The sequence below is a fragment of the Anolis carolinensis genome, chromosome 5 (genome assembly GCF_035594765.1).
Source record: "Anolis carolinensis isolate JA03-04 chromosome 5, rAnoCar3.1.pri, whole genome shotgun sequence".
Lineage (NCBI taxonomy): Eukaryota > Metazoa > Chordata > Lepidosauria > Squamata > Dactyloidae > Anolis > Anolis carolinensis.
The window spans coordinates 182326726-182354194 of NC_085845.1; the positions used below are offsets into that span (position 1 = coordinate 182326726).

Consider the following 27469-nt stretch of genomic DNA (forward strand, 5'->3'; position numbering starts at 1 on the left):
TTGACAGCAGTTAGGAGGAAGGGTCTACTGGGCTGGAAACATCTAGAAATGCAGCAGGAGAATGATGTAAAAGGCTTTAGATCAGTGTTTCTCAACCTGGGGGTCGGGGCCTCTTGGGGATCACGAGAGGTTGTCAGAGGGGTTGCCAAAGACCATCAGAAAACACATATTTCTGGCAGTCCTAGGAACCCCTTTGGCAGAGAAGGCTGAGGATCTCTCAGGAAAGAGATGATGCAGATACATTGTGGGCTGGGTTCAATTTGCTCTTTGATTGTAGGTTAACTATAAATCCCAGTGACTATAGCTCCCAAATGACAAAATCACTCCCCCCCTCAACCCCATCAGTATTCAGATTTCGGTATATTGGGTATTTGTGCCAAATTTGGTCCAGATCCATCGTTGTTTGGATTCACAGTGCTTTCTGGCTGTAGGTAAACTACATGTCCCCTAAATCACTGTCAATTCCTCCCAGATCCCTCCAGTATTTTCTGTTGGTCATGGGGGTTCTGTGTGGGGAGTTTGGCCCAATTCTATCATTGGTGGGGTTCAAGGGGCTCTTTGATTTTAGGTGAACTATAAATCCCAGCAACTACAACTCTCAAATGTCAAGGTCTATTTTCCCCAAACTCCACCAGTGTTCAAATTTGGTCATATTGAGTATTCGTGCGTCCAGATCCATCATTGTTTGAGTGCACAGTGCTCTCTGGTTGTAGGTGAACTACAACTCCAAGACCTAAGGTCAATGCCCACCAAACACTTCCAGTATTTTCTGTTGGTCATGGGAGTTCTGTGTGCCAAATTTGGGTCTGTCTGTTCCATAGTTGGTGGATTTCAGAGTGCTCTTTGATTGTAGGTGAACTGCAAATCCCAGCAACTACAACTCCCAAATGACAAAATCATCCCCACCCACCCCACCAATATCCAAATTTGGGCGTATTGGGTATTTGTGCCAAATTTGGTCCAGTGAATGAAAATGCATCCTGCATATCAGATAATTACATAATGATTCATAACAGCAGCAAAATTACAGTTATGAAGTAGCAATGAAAATAATGTTATGGTTGGGGGTCACCACAACATGAGGAACTGTTTTAAGGGGTCACAACATTAGGAAGGTTGAGAAACACTGCTGTGGAAACACATGCAGACTGGGGCCCCTTCTACACTGCCCTATATCCCAGGATCTGATCTCAGGTTATCTGCTTACTCCAGACTATCTGTCAGTGGAGACTCATATAATCCAGTTCAAAGCAGATAACCTGGGAACAGATCCTGGGATATAAGGACAGTGTAGAAGGGACCTAGATGAGGATGGCTCGTTTTACATTCAGCACCATAAAAATGCCGTCAGTCGAAAACTAGCATAAAAGAAAGCTTGCCTGCCAATATTTTGCAAAAGAAAACCTGGACACATTTGAGCAAACAATCCCAATTTGGGGTCAAAATAGCAAATGCTATTAATGAGAAAGCTCCTTCTTCTTCTTTTAACCTTCAGCCTCTGTAAAGTCTAGATAGAAAGCACACAAGGAAACTTCAACAATTCCTTATTTTTACTGTATATTTGCTAGGAAAAATGCAGTCACACAAAGCAACCAAAATAGTGAGCTATTCCATGACATGCTTGAATCGGATGGAAGGGGATTGTTCTACATAGTGCTTCTTAAAAGTCTCCGAGGCCTTGTCCTCTGCATGCTGTTAGAGATGCTTGAAACCCGTATCAATGTCTTTACTGTTCAAGCCTCTTTGTCTCTCCTCCATCCCATTTCTCCTTTCTCCTTTTCCATTTAGTGATTGCTTTGCTTGAATTCAAATGGTTTTGTTGTGTTTGTTTATGTTCTGTTTCATGCATCAGCTTCCAGGATGAATCGTTTCAAGAAAGCAGATTCTGACTGGCTGGGTACACACGGTTGCTAAGTTACTAGAAGAAAACCCATCACATTGGGAGATTTTTAAAATGCCCTTCATAATACAACGTAAACACAAGCAAACAGTCACAAAGACCATAGGAAACCTAATATTTAGTGGCTGTAGGAGGCAAGGTGGCATTTGCTAGGGTGTGATGGAGTGACAGGATTAAACTTTTCATGTCCCTCATAGGATGCCCAGTATTCACTACAATTCCCAGTATTCCTCATCATTGCTGGCTGAGCTATCTGTGGATGAGCAGAGGTTACGAACTTGTGATAGAAACCAGAGCTTCTCAGACTGTTATAGAAGATGGACAAATGGCACCATATTTGTGACCACTGGTTCAAATCCCCTGCTCAGTCATGGGAACCCAGTGATAAACATTGGGCAAATTCTGGGAGTTCTAGTCCAACACATTTGAAATATGATTTGTCTCAGAAGGCCAGGTTATTTCTACACCAAGGGTGGGAAATGTAGCCCTCCAGGTTTTGTTCAATTGCAACTCCCAGTAGCCCTAGTACTAGGAGATGCAATCACAGCCATGTCTGGAGGGCTACAGCGCTCTTACCACATTACAGAGATGGCCTTTTTGACCGGCCTTTTTGACCAGCTCAAATGTCGAATGTTGTTCTCCACGCTCTGTGCATAGATCTGATATATAAATAAGGGGCTGCTTCCCTGCAGCAGTGCTGCCAGGGAAGAAGCAAAAAAGAAAAATTGATTTTTTTTTTGTTTTTGTTTCATGAGGTTGCAAAGAAAAGGGAAACCTTTTGTCCATTAAAATTAAATTAGTTGTAAGGGATAGCTGTTATAACTGAGTCACCGCTGCCTCAGGCAAGACATAACAGAGGTATTTCTTCCTTGTGTTTCACTAAAGAATTTTCCTGAGGTTGGGATTATTATGACCATATTTAGGAGAAAGAGGAAGGGGCTTTTAGGCAAACTAAGGCTATGATTTGTCTGTTTTACACTAGAGTTTCTTTCAAATCAGAGCGGAGCAACTGCCTGGGATGGGGGATACATTTTGCCCCATGGCATCAATGTGATGTCACATCACTTCTGCTCACTATTTTTGATTGAAAGTAACTGGAGAAAGTAATTGGAGAAGTTCTGGGAGAGGCTAAACTCCAAATCTGTGTATAGTTTAAAGCAGGAAATCATCTGAAAATAATCTCTCCAAAACAAAACCATTTCCCCCTTTGCTGAGAGGCTTCAGAGAGGTTCAAGAACCTCAGATGGCCCATAGGATACACTTTTCTTATCCCATCTGTAAACACACACATACAGACATTAAATGAGAATGTTTGTGTTCCCAGTGAATTGTCAACTTTTCCTTCAAGATAGATAACTAACAACATGACAACACTAGTATCCCCTTAATCTGATATCTGCATATCTTCAGAGCTGGACCAAGGTATTTTGTAGCCTGAAGCCAACAACTAGACCAGTGGTTCTCAACCTGTGGGTCCCCTGGTGCTTTGGCCTACAACTCCCAGAAATCCCAGCCAGTTTACCAGCTGTTAGGATTTCTGGAAGTTGAAGGCCAAAACTTCTGGGGACCCACAGGTTGAGAACCACTGAACTAGACTGACAGTTATTGGATCTGACTTTGACAATGACAATGTTGCAGCATTTTTCCCCACACAGGAGGCAATAGGCTATCTCAGCACAACACATTCTGCCACTAAATAATTGTATCCTCCCACTAAAGACCAGAGATTTCTAACATTGGCCCCTGTCATTATGCCACCTCTCTGAGCTTCACTTTTAAGGCCTCATTTCACGTAAGCACAGCTTAGTCTGTAGGTGTGGACACTTCATTTCCCATTATTCTGAAAGACAGCTTTAAGAATGCTGCATATTCATGAGAGGAAATGTTGATTATCTCTCTCTCAGCTCCATTGGGTCCAGTGTGTCCTCTCCTCCAGTCTTGTCTTGTTGTTTCAAGAAGGCTGTTCCTCCTCCACAAGGCATGCTTCTCTTCTTTATTGTGCCGTGTTTTCTCCTTTCTCTCTCTTTCCCCCTCTCTCTTTCTATTGGTTGGATGTGTGTGTGTGAGAGAAAAGCAATTTCATGGCTCATGCACTTAAGATCCCATCAGAAAGTTGAGCCTTTGATCAGGCAGAGAGATGCCCTGCTGTGCTTTCATTGGCAAATCACAAGTCCCTTAATTAACACTCTGCATCTTGATGTTGCTAAACTGCAATGGGGTTCATTTTACATCCAGAGAGTTATCCAGGTTGTGCTCAGCCTCAGTTCCCTGAAGGACACCCACAACAAGCAGAAGGGACTAGAGAGGCTCCAGCCAGCCAGCCAGGCCTTAACAGCAGCCCTCTCCATCTCCTCCTCTTCCAAATTCATAGAATCATAGACTCATAGAATCATAGAATCATAGAATAGTAGAGTTGGAAGAGACCTCAAGGGCCATCTAGTCCAACCCCCCGCTAAGAAGCAGGAAATCGCATTCAAAGCACCCCCGAATTCATCAGAGTCCATGACCGGCTAAGGAGGCATCATCATTCTCCCACAACCTTTTTTGCTGGGTGTTTACTTTTAATTCTTTTTTATTTTCAAGCTGAGTGGTCACCTAACATTCTTCATCTTCTAGCAGGATACTATATCTCCCATCATCCCTGACTATTGGTAATGCTGGCTTGTTCTCACAGAAAGTGTAATCCAAAAATCTGAAGGGACTTTGACTTGTTTTGTATCCCCAGCATCTCCTGACTCACTTCTTGAACACAGAATTCCATTTAGTTCTTTTCCGTAACAGCCATTGATAGGCCTGTCTTGCCCTCCATAGATTGATCTAAATTTTTAATTAAGCTGGATGCATGCCTAGCAAAAAGATTGAACTCTTGTCTCCTACCACCTCTGCCATATTTTGCCTCTGTTACCTTGGGGAAATTCAAGCTACTTTCAGCTTGACTTTTGGAGACCAGCTGTGGCACTTGGAGCACCTCAAGTACCCGGGGATTGCATCTATATAGATTCTGGTTAGGGGATTCCGGAAATTATAGAAAAAAATAAGTTTTCTATGCTCTCAAGATACAGAGCTAGATGGGAAAAGGTTGAGAACATGCAAGATGTGCAGAGCTTTGAAGCCCCACAGAACAGTGAATACAAAGAAATGAAATAACAAAAAGGCCAGTCTGCACATTCCACAGAATGTGAGAAAAGACCAAGATGTAGGAGTATTTCACACCTCTAATCTTGTTCCCTTGATTTGCACAAAACTCCTTGAACTAATGTTTCTTAGATATGTGCTACAGAACCAAGCATATTTACTAAGGGGTAAGTCATGTTGAGTTGTAATGGCACTTAATGCCAAATAAACCAGCATAGGATTTGCATTGCAAGATTTCAGGCTCATATTGTCCAACTACCTCACTCTGACAGAGACAGTCCAAATTCATTGGCTGCCATCCTTCTTTCTCAGCTTCTCTTTCCACCATCCACTTTTTCTGTTCGTCCTCAATTTGCTTCAGTTGTTGCAAAGTGCGACAGTAGTTTTAAAAGCAATTGAAAAACTGGGACAACTGAGAATTTACTGGAATTGTCTTCCTAAATTGGGACAGTTAGAGGGTGTGCCTTTGTGATATTGACATTGCCATTTCAAGATTTTTTTCCTGTCTGAGCTGGACAGCTTGGCACCTCCTCCCCTAATCGACTGAGAGAAGTTGCCCATCAAGTGAGATTTCCTGGGGATACACAGAACATGATGGTATCCACTACCATATTGGAGGGCAGCCTGCTATAATTTGGGGTGCAGAACAAAACATGTGGTGTACTCTTCATCAAGAAATCTCAGGGTGACACACAATAACAGTCTAGAACAATTTAGCGTTTAAAGTAAGATAATACGTGTTAAAAATCATGTATGCGTACATTTTAAAAAGATCAATTAGACTTTAATTTTTAAAAGGTCACATTCTTGCTTCGTGATGAAATGAGATGAAATGTAATCATCAGTGCCATTGTCAGTCATTTCTCCAAGGGTTGGGCATTTCACCATGGTGTGCTGCTGCAGAAAAGACCCTGCCACTCCTTCCAGTGGACTTTGAGCTTCAAATACTGATATATAAAGAGATCAATGTATTTCTTCTATGGGTGCAAACAAAACTGTGGAGCAAATGACCTTCTTTCCTCTATCCATTTATTGCAGAGAGTATATGTGCCAAGGAGATTTTCCCGATCGGGACTCAGAATCTGTTCAGCATCGACCAGCCTTTACAATCCAAGCCAAGCTTTGAATAAAAACATTGTCTTTTAAAAATAACACTGGGAGGAACTTTGCAATCCATCTTTTTTCTTTGTCACTCATAAAGCGTAGCCTGGAGGGCAGGCTGATGTGTCCTTATAGAAGAAGGTTCTGACTCAGAATACGTTAGGAGCTGCATAAGAGATGCTACCTGTTCAGTGCCACCTTTCATAGCTTACAAGATCAGCCAAAGCAGCATGCCAGGTTGGATCCCATCATGTTGTTTTCAACGGAAGCTAGTGTCTTAATGCATCAGCAAAGTCTTCCATAGATGTGAACAGAAGTAAACACAGTTACAGCATAGACTGTTGTCCCCTTGCTATGGGAAAGACAGATGTAAATCATGTCGAAAGAGAATAAATCATGTTGGACAGCAAACTCTTGAGTATCTACTCCCCATTTGTTTAGTTTAGTTTTCTTTAATAGCTGTTAGAATTTGCTTATCAACTTGTAAATGCTTTTAAAATAATAATGTCAGAAGCAACTTGAGAACATACTGCAAGTCACTTCTAGTGTGAGATAATTGGCTGTCTACAGAGATATTGCCCAGGGGACGCTCAGATGTGTTACCATCCTGCTGGGAGGCTTCTTTCATGTCCCTGCAAGCTAGAGCTGACAGACGGGTGCTCACCCTGTCTTGCGGATTTGAACTGGCAACCTTCAGATCAGCAACCCAACCTTCAGGTCAGTAGTTCAGCCAGCACAAGGGTTTAACCCATTGTGCCACCGCGGCTCATTTGTAAATTCTAAATTTGTGAAGTTGTGATAAAGTTGTCAGCCTCATCCAGTTTAAATACAGTATATAAATAGGGACAGAACTATACAGTAAGCCCTCTATATGTGTGAGTTTGCAGATTTGATTATTATGACTCAGGACTCTCTCCATCCTTCAGGGCAATTCTGTGGTCAACTTCCAACTATTCCATACCATTCAGGATCTATGTTCATGAATGTTGCAAATGCTATAAGGCCTGGGTTGCAAGTCTTTGAAGATGTCTCCTCCTACTGGTAATGTTAAGTCAAGCCTAACCTGATAGGTATTACTAAAATTCTAATCATGGTCGTGACAGATTAGCGACCTGTTTTTCTATCTCGAGGAGAGTTTGTATGATATAGTGATTGAGGATTAGACTAGGACTTTAGAGACCTGGATTTGAATCCCTACTCAGCCAGAGAAACCCACTGGTGATCTTGGGTATACCATACTCTCTGTCTCAGGAGAAGACCAAGGCAAATTCCTTCTTAACAAATATTGCCCAAAACCCTTGTGATATGGTGCCTTAGAGTCACCATAAGTCAGAACCAATTTGAAGGCACAGCAACAATCAGTCTTAAGAGACTGTAAATTGAACGCAAGACTGTTGCAGGGACATACATGGTGTTAATTCTTCCTCTATTCATTTCTGTCAAGGCCTGCCAATCACTAACCTGTTGAAGCAAAACTAGATGTTAACAGCTGAGGATTTTCTTTCCAAGACATTATTTGCTGTGGTTCATCCAACTGTAAAAAAGGTGCTCTTTCCTCTCTTCGCTTTCATTGTATGTAGCATACAAGATTTTCAAAATATTTTTTAAGTATGGTTGGTTTGGATAGTGTGGACTTCCTCATTTCTTTCTACTGTGCCTGTGTTGGCAGGTGGCCTAGCATTTATCATGTTACAGTTTTAGATTCCTTCCTCTTTTGGCAGGCCCCTATTTGGGACAATCAAATGTCAATGGCATCAGTCGCAAAAGGTTCAAGCCCACTGTAATCAGAAGGTTTATTAACAAGGAAATGATTGGGTTTTGGAGATGGGGAGTGGTAAAGGGCAGAATAATATCCATTTGCTAGGTGTCTGCCTTTCCTGATGCATGTATTTTCTTGACACCTATAAATTTAGAGGAAAACCATTTGCATAGAAATACTCTGGACCAGAATGAAACTTCAACTCTGTGTCTAGGGGCTCAGTAATAACAAAAGAACTATAAATAGACATAAAGGGCCTCTCACTTTGGGAAACTTGTAACTTGCCAGAAGGAGAAGAAGACCATCAGTAGGCTTGCATAGGCAAAAGAGGAATGTGTTTCTGATCAGATAATCAGTCTGGAGCACTATATAACTGCAACACCTTAGTAGGGTTGTAACAGTGGCAGAGCTTCAGAATGTTATATATTGTGAATTACAGTTCCAAAATCGACAGTGGAATCGTTTGCCTCTGTGGGTGGCAGATTCTCTTACCTCTGAAGGCCTTTAAATAGAGGTTGGATCACTGATGCTTTGGCTGAGTATTCCTGCATGACAGGGGGTTGAGTGAAACATTCCTTGTGCTTTCTTTCAACTTTATGCTTCTGTGATCCCTCAGCCAACATGGCTGTGGCTTTGATGGATTCCACTTGTTCTTATGGGCTCCAGAAATCTCACCAATGGGATATTGGACTTTAAAGTTAAAAGGCACAGTTTGAGTTGAGCCCTCAGATAGATCAGGTAGCAGTATGGGAAGTCTGAGGAAATGCACAGCATGGTGATGTCACACCTCTTTCGATGACATCATCCTCCAGCAGCCCCTCCAGGTTTTTGCAGAGCTTTGTTCGGCTCCAGAGTGACACAGGAGCTATTGTGGTGCAATCCTGGGATTCCCTCCCCCTGCACGGGCTTTCCAAGCATGCTTTTGTGTTCAATTAAGAGTTCTGCAGTGAACCTTGGAGGTAAAGGCCACGGAGTATATTGCTGTCAGCTTGCAGCATTCAGCCTGACCTACATTCTAATCAGTGACCTAGCGGGGAAGGCACCAGAGCCCATTACTTGTTCCCCTGGGGCACCCCGTTCACTATCTATCCATTTTTCTGCAGTGGCAGCCAAAGCCCTGTCAGTTGCCAGTTAATTCACTGCTAGGAGGGCACAGCAGAGCAGCTGGAGGGGCGGAGGGTGAAGGGGAATGGAGGGACGCATGAATGCCTTTCTTGTTCCATAGAAACAATATTGAAAATGAGGAGAGGGTCCATTTTTCTCATGAAAATAAAGTAAAAGAGAGAAGACATGACTATTAATAACAGGAATTGCCTTGGGGACTTTTTCATTGGAGAGGGGAGACTATTGTGCCATGGAATTAGAGCGCGTGCCACACACAGGTGGCCTTTTGTTAACCTTGTGTCATTTTCATGGGGGAGATTTAATTTCACCACTTGGAATAAAAACCCAACAGGGAATTCTGAGGCAGAAGGCTGAGACAATAAGTGAGAAATCCTTCCATTTGCCTTGCCAATTTAGCCATAAATGAGAGGAAAATTTAAGAGACAAATGTGTGCAGCTCTGTTTCACGTGGGGAATTTGGCAAAAAGGTGAGCGATTCATTTGGGGCAAGGGAGGAATCAATTGGCAGGGCAGATGCATGGGATGGAGGTCTGCTTAGCCCAGATTCCAGAAGCAAAACGAGCATATTGATACAGACATCTCTCTCTCACGATTCTCCCCGGAACGGTGATTTGTGTTTAAACTTCAGCTACCAGACTCTTCTAGAATTTTGATAAGGCTCTCAGGGTGTATCAACACTACATAATTAATCTAGTTTGACAACACTTCAACTGCCATTGCTCAATACTGTGGAATTATGGGAATTGTAGCTTTTAATAGTCTTTATCCTTTTCTGACAAAGTTATGCCTCCCTCAGCCATAACTCCCAGGATTCCATAGTACTGAACTATAGCAGTGGGGTCAAACTGCATTAGTTCATTGGCCCCATCTACACTGCCACAAAGTGCAGAGTAGAAAACACATTAGCCTAGGGTGTCCAAACAACACAGCCACGCTAATGTGTTTTATTCTGGGGGTAAGCCTTTTACTCCAGCATGACCCCAGGTTAAAAAAACACCAGCAAAGATCTGAATCTTCCAGGAAGATCCAAATCTTTGCAGGTACTGTGGACATGGGGACAGCCAACTGGGATCACCATACATGATCCCAGTTAGCGGCCCCACGGCCATCCTGTGCTCAGGCAGCCTGTGGAGGTGGGATGGCAATGTTTCCGAGCCTCCCTGCAGCCTAATTCCCTATCATGTCTCCTCTCAGCCTTCTCTTCTGCAGGCTAAACATGCCCAGCTCTTTAAGCCGCTCCTCATAGGGCTTGTTCTCCAGACCCTTGATCATTTTAGTCGCTCTCCTCTGGACACATTCCAGCTTGTTGACATCCCCCTTAAATTGTGGTGCCCAGAATTGGACACAGTATTTCAGGTGTGGTCAGATCAAGGCAGAATAGAGGTATAGGACTATGACTCCACTATAGCTGCTCTGATTCTTTCTATCCCATGGGACTTGTAACTTAGGGAAGGGCATTTAGGATTTTCAGCATTCCACATGAAGACAGCTATTTTGAGTTGTGGCCAATGGCAAGGAAACAGGTCCCTTTTGGATACAGAGCTCTAGTGCCTGATCCCAGGGTTCCATATGATGTTGCCCTTGTAGCTAAAATGGAAGCATGGGACTATAATGTTTTCTAGTGTGGAAGAGCACTTACTTTTTGAGAACTAACATTCCCAGTCATCTAGATAGTATGTCTATATAATAGTTCACTTCTCTGTCATTCAGAAACAGAGGCAAGACACTGTCAGAAAACCCCCTCCCCAAATTGCTGCACTCCAGATAGATTGGACTACAGCTTCTGCCATTTCCAACCAGCACGCCCAACCCTCATTCATCCCTAGCCCTAGGATACGGAAGTGTTTGTTCTATGAGAAGGTTAGAAAAATGGTTCAATAGTATGCTTGTGCCATCATTGAAAGCTGAGGTCACCACTGTCAGCCAGATGCAGCAATGTTTGGTAGTGCAAAAAGAGGTGGAGGAGATCATTTGAGGAGAACTCATGTATATTTTTAAAAGAAACCAGCAAAACATTATTTTAAAATATACATGATGAAATCTAAAATTATCTCCTTTGCCACTTTTTTTGCATTGCACTGCAGTACCTTTAACAAAATGCTTTTTGTTGAAACTGTAAGAATAACAAGAAACATCCAGCACCAAAGGTACCAAAAAACAAACCAAAACAAAAGAAATTGTAGGTGTATAAAATTATATAATCAAAATATGCAGAAAAATATTGCAGAACTGGTATATAAATAACAAGGCTAATGTTGAATGCAGAATACTGTAGTATCAAAATCAGAGTAACCATGATATCAACACAACACGGTAGTGATAACCAACAGTAATAATTAGAACATAAGATGGTATCAAATGACATCTAGCAATATTAACTCACTATCTGACCTTTTAGCACAAGAATTTGTTTTTCTTCTTCTTCTTGGTTTGTTGTTATTGTGTGCCTTCAATCTATTTCTGATTTATGGCAACCTCAAGGTGAATCTATCATGGGATTTTCTTGACAAGATTTGTTCAATGGAAGGGGTGCTGTTGCCTTTTCCTTTAGGGATTGAAAAGAGTGTCCAAAGTTTCCCAATGGGTTTCCATGGCCTAAGTGTAATTTTAATCCTAGTCTTCAGAATTTTATTCCAACATCCAAATCACTATACTGTACTAGCTCTGCTTATGGTATCCCTATGGATAATCTTTCAAATATGGAGGTCAGCCGACAAAACATGTGGTCAAGATGACAAAACATGTTGATGAAGAAGAACACATAAGTTCAAAGATTGTGCAGCAATATACTCTTGCCCAAGCCTACTGGGAAGGACAAGATTTCCACCTCTTTTCTCTCGCCTGTTGAGTTGAGTGCAAATTACTTTTGCACTTTGCAGTCAGTTTTCAGCAAGTAAAGTAAGCTGAGGATAAAGGGGGAAAAGGGAGAGGGCAAAGAAACTGGGACATTTTGAAAGCAACTTTTTGAGAACAAAGAATAAATGAGAGCTATCTTTGCTAAATTGGGAAAACCAGAGGGCATGATGGAGTATTTATTCTTTGCCAAATGTATCTAAATGCCTTGATCCACTCCTGCCCCCAACATATCAACCCATACGTGAACAGTTTGAATGACTGCATAGATAAATAAGCCACAAAGTCTGTTTGAATACCTGGAACGTACAAAATGCTGCGAGCAAGGATGGGAAGAAAAGTGCCCAGAACTAAAGCTAGAAGCTGTTATGTTTTCACTCCTCTGCTGTTGTTTCTGAAAAACATGGAGTGGTTGCTTTTTTCAGACTATAGGTCCCACTGGATGGGGGATTTGGGGAGCTATAGTTCAAGACCAGAATTCATTTGGTGTCCTATACAGTTATACTACTTTTCCAAGGTCACAGGGCAATAGCAAGGGAAAACTGAAGTGGTCCAACAGGTTCAGCTATTTCACCAAAGTATTTTATTGTTGTTGCTGTTGTTGTTTATGGCTGCTACCTCACCAGCCCTTTTTTCTTCTGCTACTAATGCCCATAATGGCACCAACAGGATTCCAGTCCAAAATTTCAAGCTCCGAGTTTACAAATCATTGTCCGCTTTTTACAGAAACATAAAAGGGCAATAGATGCCCTCCTCTATTTTCCACTCCTGTTGGTTTTAATATACTTCTAATTTCATCTCTGTTTTTTTGCCTTCAGATAGAAAGATTCAATCATTTATAGCAGAAAAGCAAATGGAGATGCGTTTCACTTTGCCATACATTTCCACTCATTTTTAAATGGTGTCGATTTAAATGCAGATTTCTCTCATGTGAAGCTTGGAAGGAAGGCTGTTAATTTAAATGTTAATAGAAGGGTAAACTTCAAAATAATAAAAAGAAATATAAAAAAATTCTCTATGCAAAAGATCACTCCATTGGAATAGTTAATATCTTTTTAAGCTGCTTCCTCTTTCCTTGTTCTCCTGCTGGCAACCTGTCTTATATTAAATGGTGGGTTTTTTTTAAAAAGGATACATCTTTGGAAATGCTTAAATTAAAGTGTTTAATGCTGCGGTAATGCAGGAGGTTTGAGCAGAGGCCTGAGGTGCTGATAACGGAGAGATCTCATACTTTCATTTCGGGCTGGTTCCTTAGCAGCCCATTCATCAAAATAGCTGTTCTGAAAGCTTTACATGATTATTTTCTGGTTGCACAGCATAATGTTCTGAAGGAAGGGAGAACAGATAGAGAATATCTATTCAGATGGCCTTCAGAATCTTCTCTTGATTAAATACTAGGAGGGAGCATTGAGGGGACATATATTTAGGACAGAAGCAAGAAAAGAATTGACTGAGATCTGTTGATAGATTGCTGGATTATATGTGGTTCTTTGCAAATGTCGCCAATCCCCACTTCCTTAACAACAGCTATAAAAACTTTCTTGTGACCTGGTATCAGGCTGGTTGGTATCCCTGACCTTGAACTTACTAGCCTTGTTGTTGATTACTATCTTCTTTAAAAAATTCTGGCTATGAATGTTTGTGCTTCACTGCTCCTCATCTATAAAATGGAACCAATGTCCTCTGAACAGTATACCAACATGGTGCAGTGGTCTCATTATTGGATTAGAACTTTTGGTGAATCATACACTCAGCCCCAGAAAAGTCTATGATAAATTCACCTTATGGTTGGAGTAAGTCAGAAAAACTTAAAGACATATAACAACAACACTAATAATATATCTTTATGTGTCTACATCTGCTTCCAGCCAGAACTAAAATCCGTGCTGAAGCAGGTAAAAAAACCCCACTTCGGCTGGGTATTCAGTCTCCACTGCTCCCCAAAAACCCAGGCTTCTCCGGAGTGTTTGTTGCTACATGTTGTACTCCAAGGCTGGAAACCACCTCTGAATTTAACACACATTCCAGTCCAAGGTAAAATAGCAAAGCAGTTTATTGAAAAATATATATAAAAAGCATTTCAGAAAAATAGTATAGAAATCCAAAGTCCAAATATCAGGAATAATCCACAAAAGTCAAAGTACATGAGAAGCATCAAAAACCAGAATACAAAAGCAGGACAAATCCAAATGTGAGATTCAGGAACAGTCTTTGAAAACTTGAACACAGGAAACATGGGACAAGAAGTCCCTTAACAGACTTGACTTGGCAGAAATTCTATACTCAAACACCAACGTTGCCTAGGTTGACAAAATAGCCTGTTGGTCTTGCAAATATAGACAAAAAAATCTTGCCTTTTCCCTTGAGAAGCTGATATGGACTTTTTGGCTAATAGGCAGCTTGATCTTCATTCTCTCTTCTGAGAAGCTCTATGATGATGGAATATACATCTCCTATCTAACTGCTGCTCATTAGTCTGTCCACCTGGACTTTCATTTTCATCCTCTGAGTTCAGTTCTGTCTCTGACCTTGCTTCTCTAGGGAACTGCCTACCTGGAATGTGGTCTCCTCAAAGTCCCCCAGTTTTTACCTAAAAAATAAGTAAAATGTATCTGGCCATCATAATCTTTCTCCTCATGCAAGGAGATTGGCGGGGGGGGGGGGGGAGAGGAAAATCCAGGAGGGCACGAGGAGGAAAGTTGTCCATTTTGCTTAACTTTTAGGGGTAAATGGGGGGCTGGGAGGGAGGTGGTGGGCTTTTGGAAGCCCAAAGAAGCAATATTTTTTCAGTACCAGTTTGAATGCATTAAATGGTTAGTGTAGGAATCTCAATGTAATTCTATGGTCAACATCCAGTGGACAATACATATTACTATGTAGAGTGTGATTTATCTCTGGAGTATTGTCATCTGATTGTACTTTGATATCTTAATATATCTTAATATATTGCTATACAAAATGTTGCAGAACAGGGTCTCATAACCTCCCAACGTTTCACAGCAATGGAGACCAGGTGGGCCTGTGTTGCAACCAGAGACTGCCAAGACATGAAGGGCGGGGGGAAGAGGGGACTGCCATCCTATGTTGCTGGGATGCCTGAACTTGGGAACGTGGGATGAAAAAGGACAGTTGCAGGGAAAGTTTTGAGGCAGAATTTGGGCTTTCCTTTTACTTTTGATAACATGGGGCAAGGCTGCATTAATTGGGGCTGATCCTAATCTACATCGAACATGGCAGGGGGTTGGACTAGACGGCCCTTGTGTTCTCTTCCAACTGTATGATTCTAAGTGGTTAGTGTAGATGGGGCCTGAGAAGTCCCAGGAAGTTTAGAATATGAAGGCATACATATCTTTATTGTTCCGCCTTTATTGGGATAAAACTTGTGTACTTGGGGAAGGAGCAGAGAATCAAAAGATGTGTGCGGGTGCTGGGGATACTTCAGATATGGCTATTCTCTCCCATTGGGAAAAAAAGGTTGGGAAGAATGAACAGTCTATAGTAACACATACCCCTCACTTCCAGGTTGGCAAGAGGATGACACAGTTAGGTAATGTTGCTGGAACACTGTATCCCAAAGGGCCCTGTTTGCCTGCCATTGGCCACAACTCAAAATAGCTGTCTTCACCTGGAATGCAGGAAATGCTGATTAAACTGCATTGGGACTCCTTGGCTTCAGAGACCCACCAGGTTCATTGCTGTTCTGTGACACAATGTTAGCAGAGGCAAGCTTCTTTTCTCTCTGACCTCCTTCTTCCTAAATAGCTGGAGGGTGCTGATTCAGCGCTACGCTGCTACTACTACACATGCACTCATTTCCCATTGGAAGAAGTGCTGCTCTGAATAGATATCTCCTTTGCACTGACATTTCTGCACAGTCTCTTGTGACAAGAGAGGAATGCCAGCAAGATACAATCAGTGTGTGTGTGTGGAGGAGGGCAGACCTGTTCAGACAACCAGTTAACAATTTTTCTTTTACACCCCAGTCATTTGTGAGTGGTCCTTTTGGTAACAGCTATGCAAAGAAATACATACAAACAGAACAATGTATTTAGCTTCTTCTTACATGTGTGTTTGTGTGTGTGTAAAGAATACTTACAAATACAGCACTGGAGATAGGGAGAATTGTTGAGGGCTAGACGTGTTAGTTGACTATCACAAAAACTATTAAAATGTTGTGATACCTCAAAGAGGAATCCATTCATTTCACCGCAATTTTTTGTGTAGTTCACTTCATGTAGCATTGTCATATCCCCTTTTTGCAGATCTGGGCTAATAATGGAAAATACTCTAATTGGCATTGTAATTATGTAAATGAGGCACATTAATACTTGTATTTTTTTTTCTGCCACTAAAACTTTCCTTTGTACTTTTTTTCCCTTACAACTGCAACTAATTTGTACTGGATTTGAAATGGAAATATCCAATCTCACTTGGTCATGTAATAAAATAAGCCACCATAAGCATCTCTAACTGTAGACTTAATGTGGTTTGACACCATTTTAAATGCCATAGGTTGATGCTATGCAATCATGGATGTTGTGGTTCGATGAAGCATCGGCACACTTTGGCAAAGACAGCAAAAACTTTCGTAAAATTGCAACTCCCATGATTCCAGTTAGAGTGGCATCAAACTGTATTAATTCTACAGTGTTGGTGTGATGTTGTGTTTATTTCTCAGGATCTATTTGTACAGCATAGTTAGACTACTGTTGAATCTAAAACTACATGTATATAAGATATATATTTTTAAAGATGATATGAAGTGATGTTTATTACAATGTGTTTTGGCCTGTTTATATTTTCTGAGACTAAAAGGAAATTGTTACACTTATGAAATACCACTTGCTGAGGACTGAAGACACACAGTCTAGATTTGGGTGGGAATTGTGAACCTCCAGATGTTTTAACAGGTTTCTTTCTCTCACTTTTCAGACCTGCGCAGAATGACAGCTGGTTTCATGGGCATGGCCGTAGCCATCATCCTCTTTGGGTGGATTATCGGGGTGCTGGGCTGCTGCTGGGACCGAGGCCTTATGCAGTATGTGGCAGGACTTCTCTTCCTAATGGGAGGTAAGGAGGAAACCTTTTGCAAAGAAATACCATTTTGTTTCAGCAAATACAGTATACTACAAAGTGTAGTTTCAAAGTAGCTGGAAATCTAGGGTGCATCTACACTCTAGAATTAATGCAGTTTGGCACCACTTTTCACTGTCGTGGCTCAAAGCTATGGAATTCTGAGTTGTAGTTTTGTGAGGCACCAGCACTCTTTGGCGGTGAAGGCTGAAAACCATGTAAAACTATAACCTGCATGATCCCATAGTATTGTGCCATGGAAGTTAAAATGGCAACAAATTGCATTAATTTTACAGTGTAGATCAGGCATGAGCAATAGTGAACATTTCCAGTACTGACTTTAAAGTATATTATTTTTACCATGAAAAGCCAAAAATGTTATTTTTTTAGGAATAGCTAACGGTTCTTGTTCAATTGATTTGCTACTGATTGTTTTTCATAATTTCAAATGATTGTTCATAACTGAATGGCCTATCTAATAAATGAATAAGTGATTTTAACTTTTTACTTTTTCTTAATGTTTGACCATTAACAAATTGAATTTAACTTTAGCATGTAAATGCATACTATCATTCCCAATACTATTCCTTAATACTATCTATCTACTGTATATGCTTGAGTATAATCCAAGTTTTTCAGCCCATTTTAGGGTTGAAAAAGCCCCCCTCATCTTATAATTGAATGAGGGTCTTGGCCAGCTTATGTTTGGGTTGTCTTATACTTGAGTATATAGGCAATCAGAGTGGGACAGCCTTCTCTTATTAAAGTTTTATTATCTTTTTTAGTATCTTTTAAAAAAATTAACCAGTAGCTGCTGCATTTCCCACCCTTATCTTATACTCGAATCAATAGGATTTCCCAGGTTTTTTTTGGTGGTAAAATTATGTGCTTCAGCTTATATTTGGGTCGGCTTATACTCAAGTATATATGGTATATAGATATTTCCTGACTGTTCACCAACATTATTTATTGTGTCCTAATAACTGGTCTTCATTATTCCTGTATCCTTATTCTCATGAGTTGACTAGTTAGAAAAATGGATCAGAGTTAAACCAGAGAGATGATTCAGAGTAAAACACACTCCTAACTTAAAACTTGGTATATTCTGTATGTGTTTTAAATTCCTTAAGAGCCCTTTGTGAACATGTCTAAGGTGCCATTATATAGACTCCAGAAAAAGGGTTGTTACAGTTACAATTATTTAAAACAAGTTTAAAGTGGTTAAATACATGCAGTTAGCAGCAAAGTAATTTAGTTTATCTCTGCTTAATCAGAAATGAGATTAACCAATTTAAATGGAACTTACTCCCAAAGAAGTGTATATAGGATGATAACCCAAATTGCTTACAGAGGAAATGAAGTAAAAGGAGACATTTAGAGTTTCCTATTTCATGTTAACAAAATGGAGTGTCTTAAATCGCTTTTCATTTGTTGATGTTACAAAATAAGACAGGCTTAAACAGAAAGGTCATGTAAAAAGTTAGAGTTACGTATAAACCAAACTTAGAAGTTATCCTTCAGGTGGAGATTTGAAAAGTTCCAGAAAGCCTACTTGAATCTACCCATATTATTCTCAAGTTACTTTCAAGTACAGCTGTCAACTAAATAAAGATCTTTTAATCAACTAACTGGCTTTTAACTATATAATTACATATCACAATGTTTGAATAAACATACTATTTTGGGAATCACAGCTGACTGAAGCTGATATTTCTTTGATGGAAAATGTTGGTCAAATCAATAATCCATCCCTTGCTTAGGAAAATTACCTTTACTTTCTTATCTGAATTTTGGAAATAGCAGGCATTGGCCCCATCTACAATGCCAGTTTGAAATGACATTATATGGTAAGTGTAAAATCATATAATGCGGTTTAACTGCATAGAACTGCATTATACAAGTCTACATTGACCATATACTGCAGTTCCAAACTGCAATGTAGATGGAACCATTCTTGTAATTCTCTTTTGCTCATAACAAAGATTGCATGTGTGTCATGATTCTTCAAGAAAAGCAAACATGTGTAGATGCTAAAATCTGATTTCTGAGAAGCCAACCATCCTTTTATTATTCCATTGCAATGCAAGTTTTGGGTTTCATTTTTATCCTGTTACGTTTAAGACTGAGCAACACCTGATGAAATCTCATGCACCAAAGGCATTGGTGTTTGTAAGATTTTAAAAAGTTGGAGGATATCAGTGCTTTGTATAGCTTCTTTTCCCTCATCATGAGTAGGATAACCAGAATACATTATGTAAAATAGAAAAAATGCAGCATAACATTATGCAAATTGTCTCAGTTTGAATAATGTATACAGTCACAGTATTCAACTGTGACAGACGCTTAGCTCAGAATCTAGATTGTCTGCTGATATATGTGTGTGTGTGTGTGTGTGTGTGTGTGTGTGTGTGTGTGCATATATCTCAGTATATATATAGCAATAGACATGGGAGTCTTATGTTGGATAAGCAGAGATTTCTCTTCCCCCAGCACACCTTGTGCATGGATGCTGATGTTCAATTTTAGAGAATAATGTCCTTCTCAAGCTTCCATGCTCCCATTAACTGACTGCTAGCGTGAGCATTTCTTTATGCAAATGGGCCAGCAAACAACCATATGGACGATAACTTATGAGCAACTTGCCTGAAATATATCCTCCTCCCCTCGCCCTCCCTTGTGCAACCTGATTTAGGAAAAGCAAACTATATAGATATGCATTGAGCTGGGTCAATTTTCCACCCCATCTCCACAGACATTGGCTGCAACTGAGTACACCCAAATGCCATGCTTTCCTTCTATTTGTCCTTCAACATCGTAACTGGCAGTGACATCATATAACTTCTTGTCACCATTTTGGGGAAGCAAGAGTGGGTAAAGTTATTTGAGAGGGGAGCGGGGTTGTGAGAAGGTTGGCAGGTGTTTTGTCATTGTTTCATTTGTGCAACTGTGTAAAAGGTTCCAATGATTTTTACCAAAAAAAAAATTATACTATTTTTAAATGTAGGCATTCAAGCAGCTTTGGATCCCATTGTAGGACATAACCAGGGGTGTATAAAGCTTATGGGTTATATTTTCATCACCTCAATATCCATGTATAAAAACTTTTAAAAACTATGAAAAACAGTATTGTTAAAGACTTTTATGGATGGAATCACTGGAATGTTGTGTGGTTTTTGAGCAGTATGGCCATGGGCTAGAAGCATTTTCTCTTGATGTTTTGCCTGCATCTTTGGCTGGGATCTTCAGAGGATCAGACTCTCTGAAGATGCCAGCCACAGAAAACGTCAAGAGAAAATGCTGCTAGAACATGGCCATACAGCCCAGAAACAACACAACACTCCTATGAAAAACATATTTTGTTGAGATACCGTAATAGGTTGCAAGATTGCGGATATCTGTGTAATTCAGAAGATTGTTGTAGTGGTAATGACTATTAGTAGGATTCCGCATTTAGTCAGGTCAGTGGTGACTGCGACTTCCATGTAAGTGGGACAGTGAAACCACTCCAGATCTTGACTTATACTTTAAAGTAGCTCTCCAAGGTGCTGAACCTCATTCCTAAAGAGTTTTATTAAAACTAGCAAAAATCTGGAGTGGATTCACCAGTCCACTGTCATGGGAATAACTAGCCACCAGTGGGCAAATAAGATAAGCACAAGCAAAAAAAAAAAAGTAGAGAGCCCGTAGTTCTGCAGATGTTGCTAGAGTCCTCTACCAAGGAGCCCAACCTAACTAATGAGATATGAGCATTGCCAATGGATAGGAATGATAGGATATATAAAACAACAATAGCTGGATGGGCACGAGTTTTCAACCCTAAATAATCCTACCCTAGGGTTCAGATGAGAAACATTGGAATGTAGTGGTATAAGTGTCAGTCTATGACTTCAAAGACCAGTGTTTGAATTCCTACTTTGCCACAGAAGCTCATCTTGGAAAGGTCACACTTTCCCAGCCTCAGAGAAAGGCAAATGCTTTCTGAATGAATCTTGCTAAGACAATCCTGTGAGTCAGGTGTTTTAGGGTTGCCATAAATTTAAATGCTTTGAAGATATCAGCAACAAAACCGAATTAAGATCTGTCCATTTTAAAAGCATTAGATGTTCAGAACATACTAGGAAATTTTTCACAGGGAATAATCCACATTTTAAACCCTATAAAATGAGAAAATAGAAGAAATTGTTCTTACAACATTATTGGACTTTTTGAACTTGCTCATTTCTAGCACAGTTTTGTTACTATGGGGATGACATGTCCAATACATGCATGGGTGTTTGGTACCAAGAAGAATAGAAATTTTTAAAAACCTGGAAAGGTCACTTTGGTGACAGCAGCTCCCAAAATCCCACAGCTAGCATAACCAGTTATAGTCCAAGGAAATAACATTTCCAAGTAGTGTTAAAAAGTGAAAACAATAAGAAATTTTGAGTTCCTGGTAGCTTCTGTGGATGGCCTATAGCTTAAATATAATAGAAAGGTTGCTGGGTAATGCAGAAATTAGTAATTCTTCATTCTACGGTCTTTCCATTCATTTTTCTATGCTCTCAGGTCATTTTTAACTTATGGTGACCCTATCACAAGGTCTTTTGGGGCTGATAGTGTGTGACTCGCCCAAAGTCATCCAGTAGGTTTCTATGGCCAAATCTGAAGATCCATCTACAGTGCAGAATTAATGTATTTTGACACGACTTTAACTTGCATGGCTCAATGCTATTGAATCATGGGAGCTGTAGTCTTACAAAGTCTTTAGTCTTCTCTGCCAAAAAGTGCTTCTGCTTCACCCAACTATAAATCCCAGGATTAAATGCTGAGTTATGTTTTATCCTACTTGTTTGTAATGTTTTATATTTGTGCATTCGATTGTTGATGATTTTGTATTGTATTTTTAACATGTTGGAAGTTGCTTTGAGTCCCTTTGTGGGAGAAAAACGGCATATAAAGATTTGTTGTTGTTGTTATTCCATAGCATTGAACCATAGCAGTTTAACTGGCTTCAAGCTGCATTAATTCTACAGTGTAAATGCAACCCTGGTCTCCAGAGTTGTAGCCCAACGTTAAACCATTGCACTATGCTGACTCTCAAGTTCTTTCAGAACAACCCCCAAATGGTTAGATAACTATCAACATGATTGTCAAGTGTGACACTGATATACAGGTGTAGTACAGTTTTCATTACTCTTAAGTCTCATATACACTGCCATACAGTGCAGTTTGAAACTGCACTATATAGTCAGCATAGATTCATATAATGCAGTTCGGTGTAGTTAAACTGCATTATATGGCAGTATAGATAGGGCTTAAGATTCATGAAAAACGTTCATTGTTGTTGCTTTAACTATGTTTGTATTTGAAAGCAATCATATTGACATCATATGCTTAAGACTTTTATAAGGTATTGGATTTAGAAATTGGAGCAGGGGAAGAGCCCCAACACTATACAAAGATCAATAACAACAGAAGTCAAACAAATTAGAAATTGGGTAACTGGTAAATTCCCTAACGTAATTGTTAACAGGAAAATTATCATTAAATGGAAGTGTAGCACAAACATCAATTCTTGACCCAGCGCTATTCGATATCTTTCCCAACCATCTGGAAGGAAATAGAAAATCATTGCAGATAAGTACAAGGACTAGTCGTATGGCAGAGAACAACAATAGTGACAATTTTGTTAAGTAAACAGAACTTAGGAGCTTTGTGTCAAGACAAACCGAGGGCTGGACAAAAGAGCAGCAAAAGAACTTAATGGCCAGCCAGTGTCCTTGAATGGTTTCACATGAGTCACAGACCCATAGCAGAATTTCAGAGGTCCTTTTTTTTACTCTGTGACAAAGTCATAGATGCAATTTAGTGACATTGTTTAAAATAGGCACAGAGAGAAGACTGATTCAGCTTTTTCCAACCACCATGGCTGTATTTCTTATTATGAACATTCAAATATTACTGAAGGGTGTTAAGGATGAGGGAATTCCTCATTGAAGTTTGGCCATTCAGTTGTTAATGTCACAGAAGGCGTGGAAAACCCAGTGCCAACCTGTGCAATCTACACATATATAAATGTAATGTGCATTTTTTCCATGGAGTAAACAACAAAACCACTGAACCAAATCTCACCAAATTTGGCCACAAAAGACATAGTCGTCCAATCTATGTCTTTCAGTAAAAAAAAAAAAACCCTAGAAAAATAAAGTCCAAATTACAGAGGATGAGGAAGAGTCGTTCTCCCCTGGCTGCCAGTCAGAAGGGTAGTCCCCACCCCCTTTAGGCCTCGCCCACTTTGTGTCCTAGCAACTCCCTCAGCCACAATGGCTAAGGGTTCTTCCACAAAGCCTATAAAATACAGATTATCTGATTTGAACTGGATTATATGGCAGTGTAGAGTCAAAGCCCTTCCACACAGCTATATAGGCCTTCGATGATTGATCCAAAAGGCCTTCAATGATTGATCGTTGTAGGTTCGATTTATCTGCCCATTCAACAATAGCTCCATCGTTGATGCTTTGCCATTATTATATTGCACTTTATTGACTATTTTATCTGTGAAAGTACCTCTCCCCATTTTGAAAATTCTGCACTTTGGCCCAGATCCGTGTATTAGTCTCCTGTTTTTAACATTTTATGCTGTATGTTGATTTTATGACTGTTTTATTGATGTTGATGTTTTATTGTTGGGATATTTGTTTTATTGTCTTGTTGTTGTTATTATATTGTTGTGTCGGGCAAGGCCCCATGTAAGCCGCCCCGAGTCCCTTCGGGGAGATGGAGCGGGGTATAAAAATAAAATTTATTATTATTATTATTATTATTATTATTATTATTATTATTATTATTATTATTATAACTCAGAATGCCAAAGCACATAATCTACAGTATCTGCTTTGAACTGGATTATCTTGAGTCCACACTGTCATATAATCCAGTTCAATGTGTATTTTATAGTTGTGTAGAAAGGATGTAGACAGCCATTGGATACTTCTACAATATAATTGCCTGTGCACTATTAATATGACCACTCACATTAACAGCTCCACCATAACTCTGTCCACACAAGTATTGCAAGTTCAGCCCAATTATTTTCAGTGTTTTCAAAATAATGTGTGCAAATTTTCCACCTGCCATATCACTTATCTTCACAAAGCCTATAAAGTCTTGTCTTATTCCTGCAGCTTCAACATCAATATACCTTACCAAGAGCAATAACCATTCTGAGGCACTCACATTCAAAGTTTCACCTGCCAAAACAGAGAAACACTGTGATGCATTGCATCTTTTATCAATTCATTTGACTATCTTGAGGACTAGTATACTGGGCATTCATAGCTTCAATTTCAAGATGACTTTTCAGGCCATTGTCTCCTGAATTGGCAAGAGATCTCAACAAGGGCCTGAAATTACCATCATTGTGCAAAAGTTCTTCACAGGTAATACGCCCTGAATCATTGCTCCCTCTTAAAGCCAGTTCTTGTCAGCCACAAAGGACAATAGTTTCCACAATTGGCAGACATTTCTTTATGTTTTCTTTTGCTTTCTTCTTATTTCCTTTATCATGATACGAGTTACATCAAGACATTTTCTACTATGAATTAGCAAGAAGTTTTCAGCCAAATACAAGTTGTACTCTTCTTTGTTGTCCACTGAAGACTTGTACTGCATCGTTCCATTGCACAAATGGTGTAGCAATCAATTGACCAAGCTTGTGATGACCACATTTATCCCCAACTTCTTTTCCAAACACTACACAATATTTTTACATGAAATGAGTAGGCTAACCATGGAAATCTGTTGAAAACTTAAATCCACATGAAATACATATCCTGGTAATAGAGTCTGTGGAATTTGCACTAATTGAGCTTTCAGTTGGTCATCAGAAACAGTCTTGTTCATTTAAAGTCCAAGGTCTAACAATGACACACATGTCTTTGCTCCTGTTCCATTATTTCTTTGGCAGAGTTTGGATTATATGAAACAGTGGTAGACACCTCAGTTTCCACTGTTTCCTCAGTTTTCACCTGTAATCCAGGTGTGCATGCTCTGGAGTCTTTATTGGTACCAGCTGCTGTTCTCAACCTGCTGTCTTCTTGGTCTTCAGTATTTGGCTTTTTCTTTTTTGCCATGAACTCAAAAATGTTCTGTTGCTTTGACTGGTGTTTAAGCATCTTCTGGAATTGGGTGGATGAAAGGAAACACTAACAGCAACTAACAGGTCTTTAAGTCTCAGAACAGCAACTTAACTCAAGCTAGCAGTTTGGAATGACCCACTGCTGCTTTCATGCCTTCCTTTTATAACCCAGTGGGAGGAGCAAGTGGCAGACATAAGACAGAGCTCTAAAAGGGGGAAGTGAGCAGCGATGTGACTACTTTAGGAGTTCTTTTATAATATTTCAAAAACTATTAAAGATAATTACATAGGGTAAAAAAATGAAACTACATAATAACATCTATAATTGTGTTCAAATTTCATGTAAAAATGTTGATTAGAACCAGAGATACAGCATTCTGAAAGATCTTTTGTACATATATTTTTATTTTAACTTGGAATATCTAAAAATCAAGATCTATGACCTACACATATTATTACATTTTTAGAAACTACATAAAATACCTTTAATCTGGTACCTAGTTATCCAAAAATATGTGATAGTTTAGGAGAAATTAAAGTATAAACTTTTAAAGCAAGCACAAAATATCATAGTTGTTATATACCTGGAAACATCATAAATTTTGTTTAAATATAAGTTTATTATTATTATTATTATTACATCACTTCTACCCCGTCCTTCTCACACATCAGGGGACTCAGGGCGGCTTACAATATAAACATACACATTAAAAAACAGTTTTCATCAAATTTAAAAATCCATCGAGATTAAAAATTACAATAAAATTAAGAATATATATTAAAAATATACATAATTATACATTTAAATATACATATAAGGCGCTTATGAAGTTTAACCTGGATCGTCCGAGTCTAATATCAGTTTCAGTGGATTAATTTGTCTTCACATCAAAAATGTTGATTAAACATCCGCAATGTCAAAACTTGGTCGCTTCCACTATGTCAGCTATTGCTGCTATTGCAATGTAAATTGGCAGAAAGGTAGGTGATTATAGTGTGAATAAATTATCGAAATTTGGTTGAGATAGTGCTTGCAGTGCTTGAGGAACTCATTTTTGCTTCCCATAGACTTAGCATGGGGATTTGGTTAAACAGTTAAAATTAATGAGTAAACCAGGGTGGTTTTTTTACCTGAATTGTGTGTGTGTGTGTGTGTGTGTGTGTGTGTGTGTGTGTTTAATCCATTACCTCACCCCACCTCCAGGCTATGGGCTTGACATCTATCAAGAGCAACTGTCTCTGCACTTTGGCGGCATCCAGAGTCCACGGGTGATGTTTTGTTGTCAATTGGGGCAATAGTAAAGCACCCCATGTGAGCTGATCTTAGGCCCATTGACTTCAAAACTTAAAACAGCTAGTTCTGAAAAATTGGTGGATTAAGCTCAGTTGGTTTCCCGGATCCTTTGACAGAGGCCAAACAAACCAACTATTTATTTTCAGAGAGCTTGTTATTTCCATGATTTGCGGGGAACATTGAGCAAGGACAGGACATGCTGGGTAGAATAAGACCCCTGCCAACCATGTGTCAAACAAATGAACAGACAAAGGAGCCAATGTTTTCCTTACATTCCACTTATTTGCCTTTTCTTGCAATGCTCTAGGAGTATCCCTTAGGGTGGTTTTGACATATGGTATTGCTACAGATGACTGGATACATTAGCAGACTCATTCCGATGTCTTGTCAGAAATATGTATTTTCTTCCCTTTCAACCTTAGACAACAATTGGACATTCTTAATGCAGGACTCATGCTCTTCTTTTGACTATGCCCTCTTCGTTTTCTTTACATTCTCAGGTTTTTATTTCTAAGTTCCTTGAGGCAACTCCATGTCTTTTCTATTGTCATCACTGCATGTGCCACAAAGCAACATGAATGAATATTAGTAAACATGACACTGGTAGCATATCTCATTAAAAGTGCACCAAAGTATTTCTCCATGCCTTAGACTTCAGCCCCATTAATAACTTTTGGTACTTAACAAGGAATGCCCATTTTGGGTAATTGTTATTTCTGGCACCAAAGACAACTCTGTAGTCCTCAGCATCACCTTTTTTGGTTCACCTCCATTTTCTTCTTAGCAGTAACTTGTCCTTCCATTTATCTTCCTGCCATTACTGTTGCCACAGAATGCCATTTTGCTGGCAAATAGAATGAGGAGGAGGACATTTAAGCATGCTAGCATCACCAGGTAAAGGATGGTTGTTTGATTGAACCTCTCTAAGCCCTTTCGTAGACACAGTTATGGCTCTATATTCCAGTTACCTGCCATGGCAACATCCTGTGGAACTCTATGCTTTGTAGTCTGATGAAGCACTGGAATTCTCTGGATACGAATCCTAAATGCCAATCCCAGGATTGCACAGGAAAGGATGGAACTGTGGTAGGGAAAGTGGTATAAAACACT

General features: G+C 39.7%; 1 protein-coding gene across 1 annotated transcript in view; it reads left to right on the forward strand.

Moving 5' to 3' along the window:
• Nucleotides 1-27469, forward strand: part of tmem178b (transmembrane protein 178B) — a 354992-nt gene that overhangs the window by 283727 nt on the left and 43796 nt on the right. Inside the window, exon 3 of the mRNA XM_003220854.3 lies at nt 16806-16943. Within this exon, the coding sequence (XP_003220902.1) occupies nt 16806-16943 (138 nt within the window). The remainder of the gene's footprint in view (nt 1-16805; nt 16944-27469) is intronic.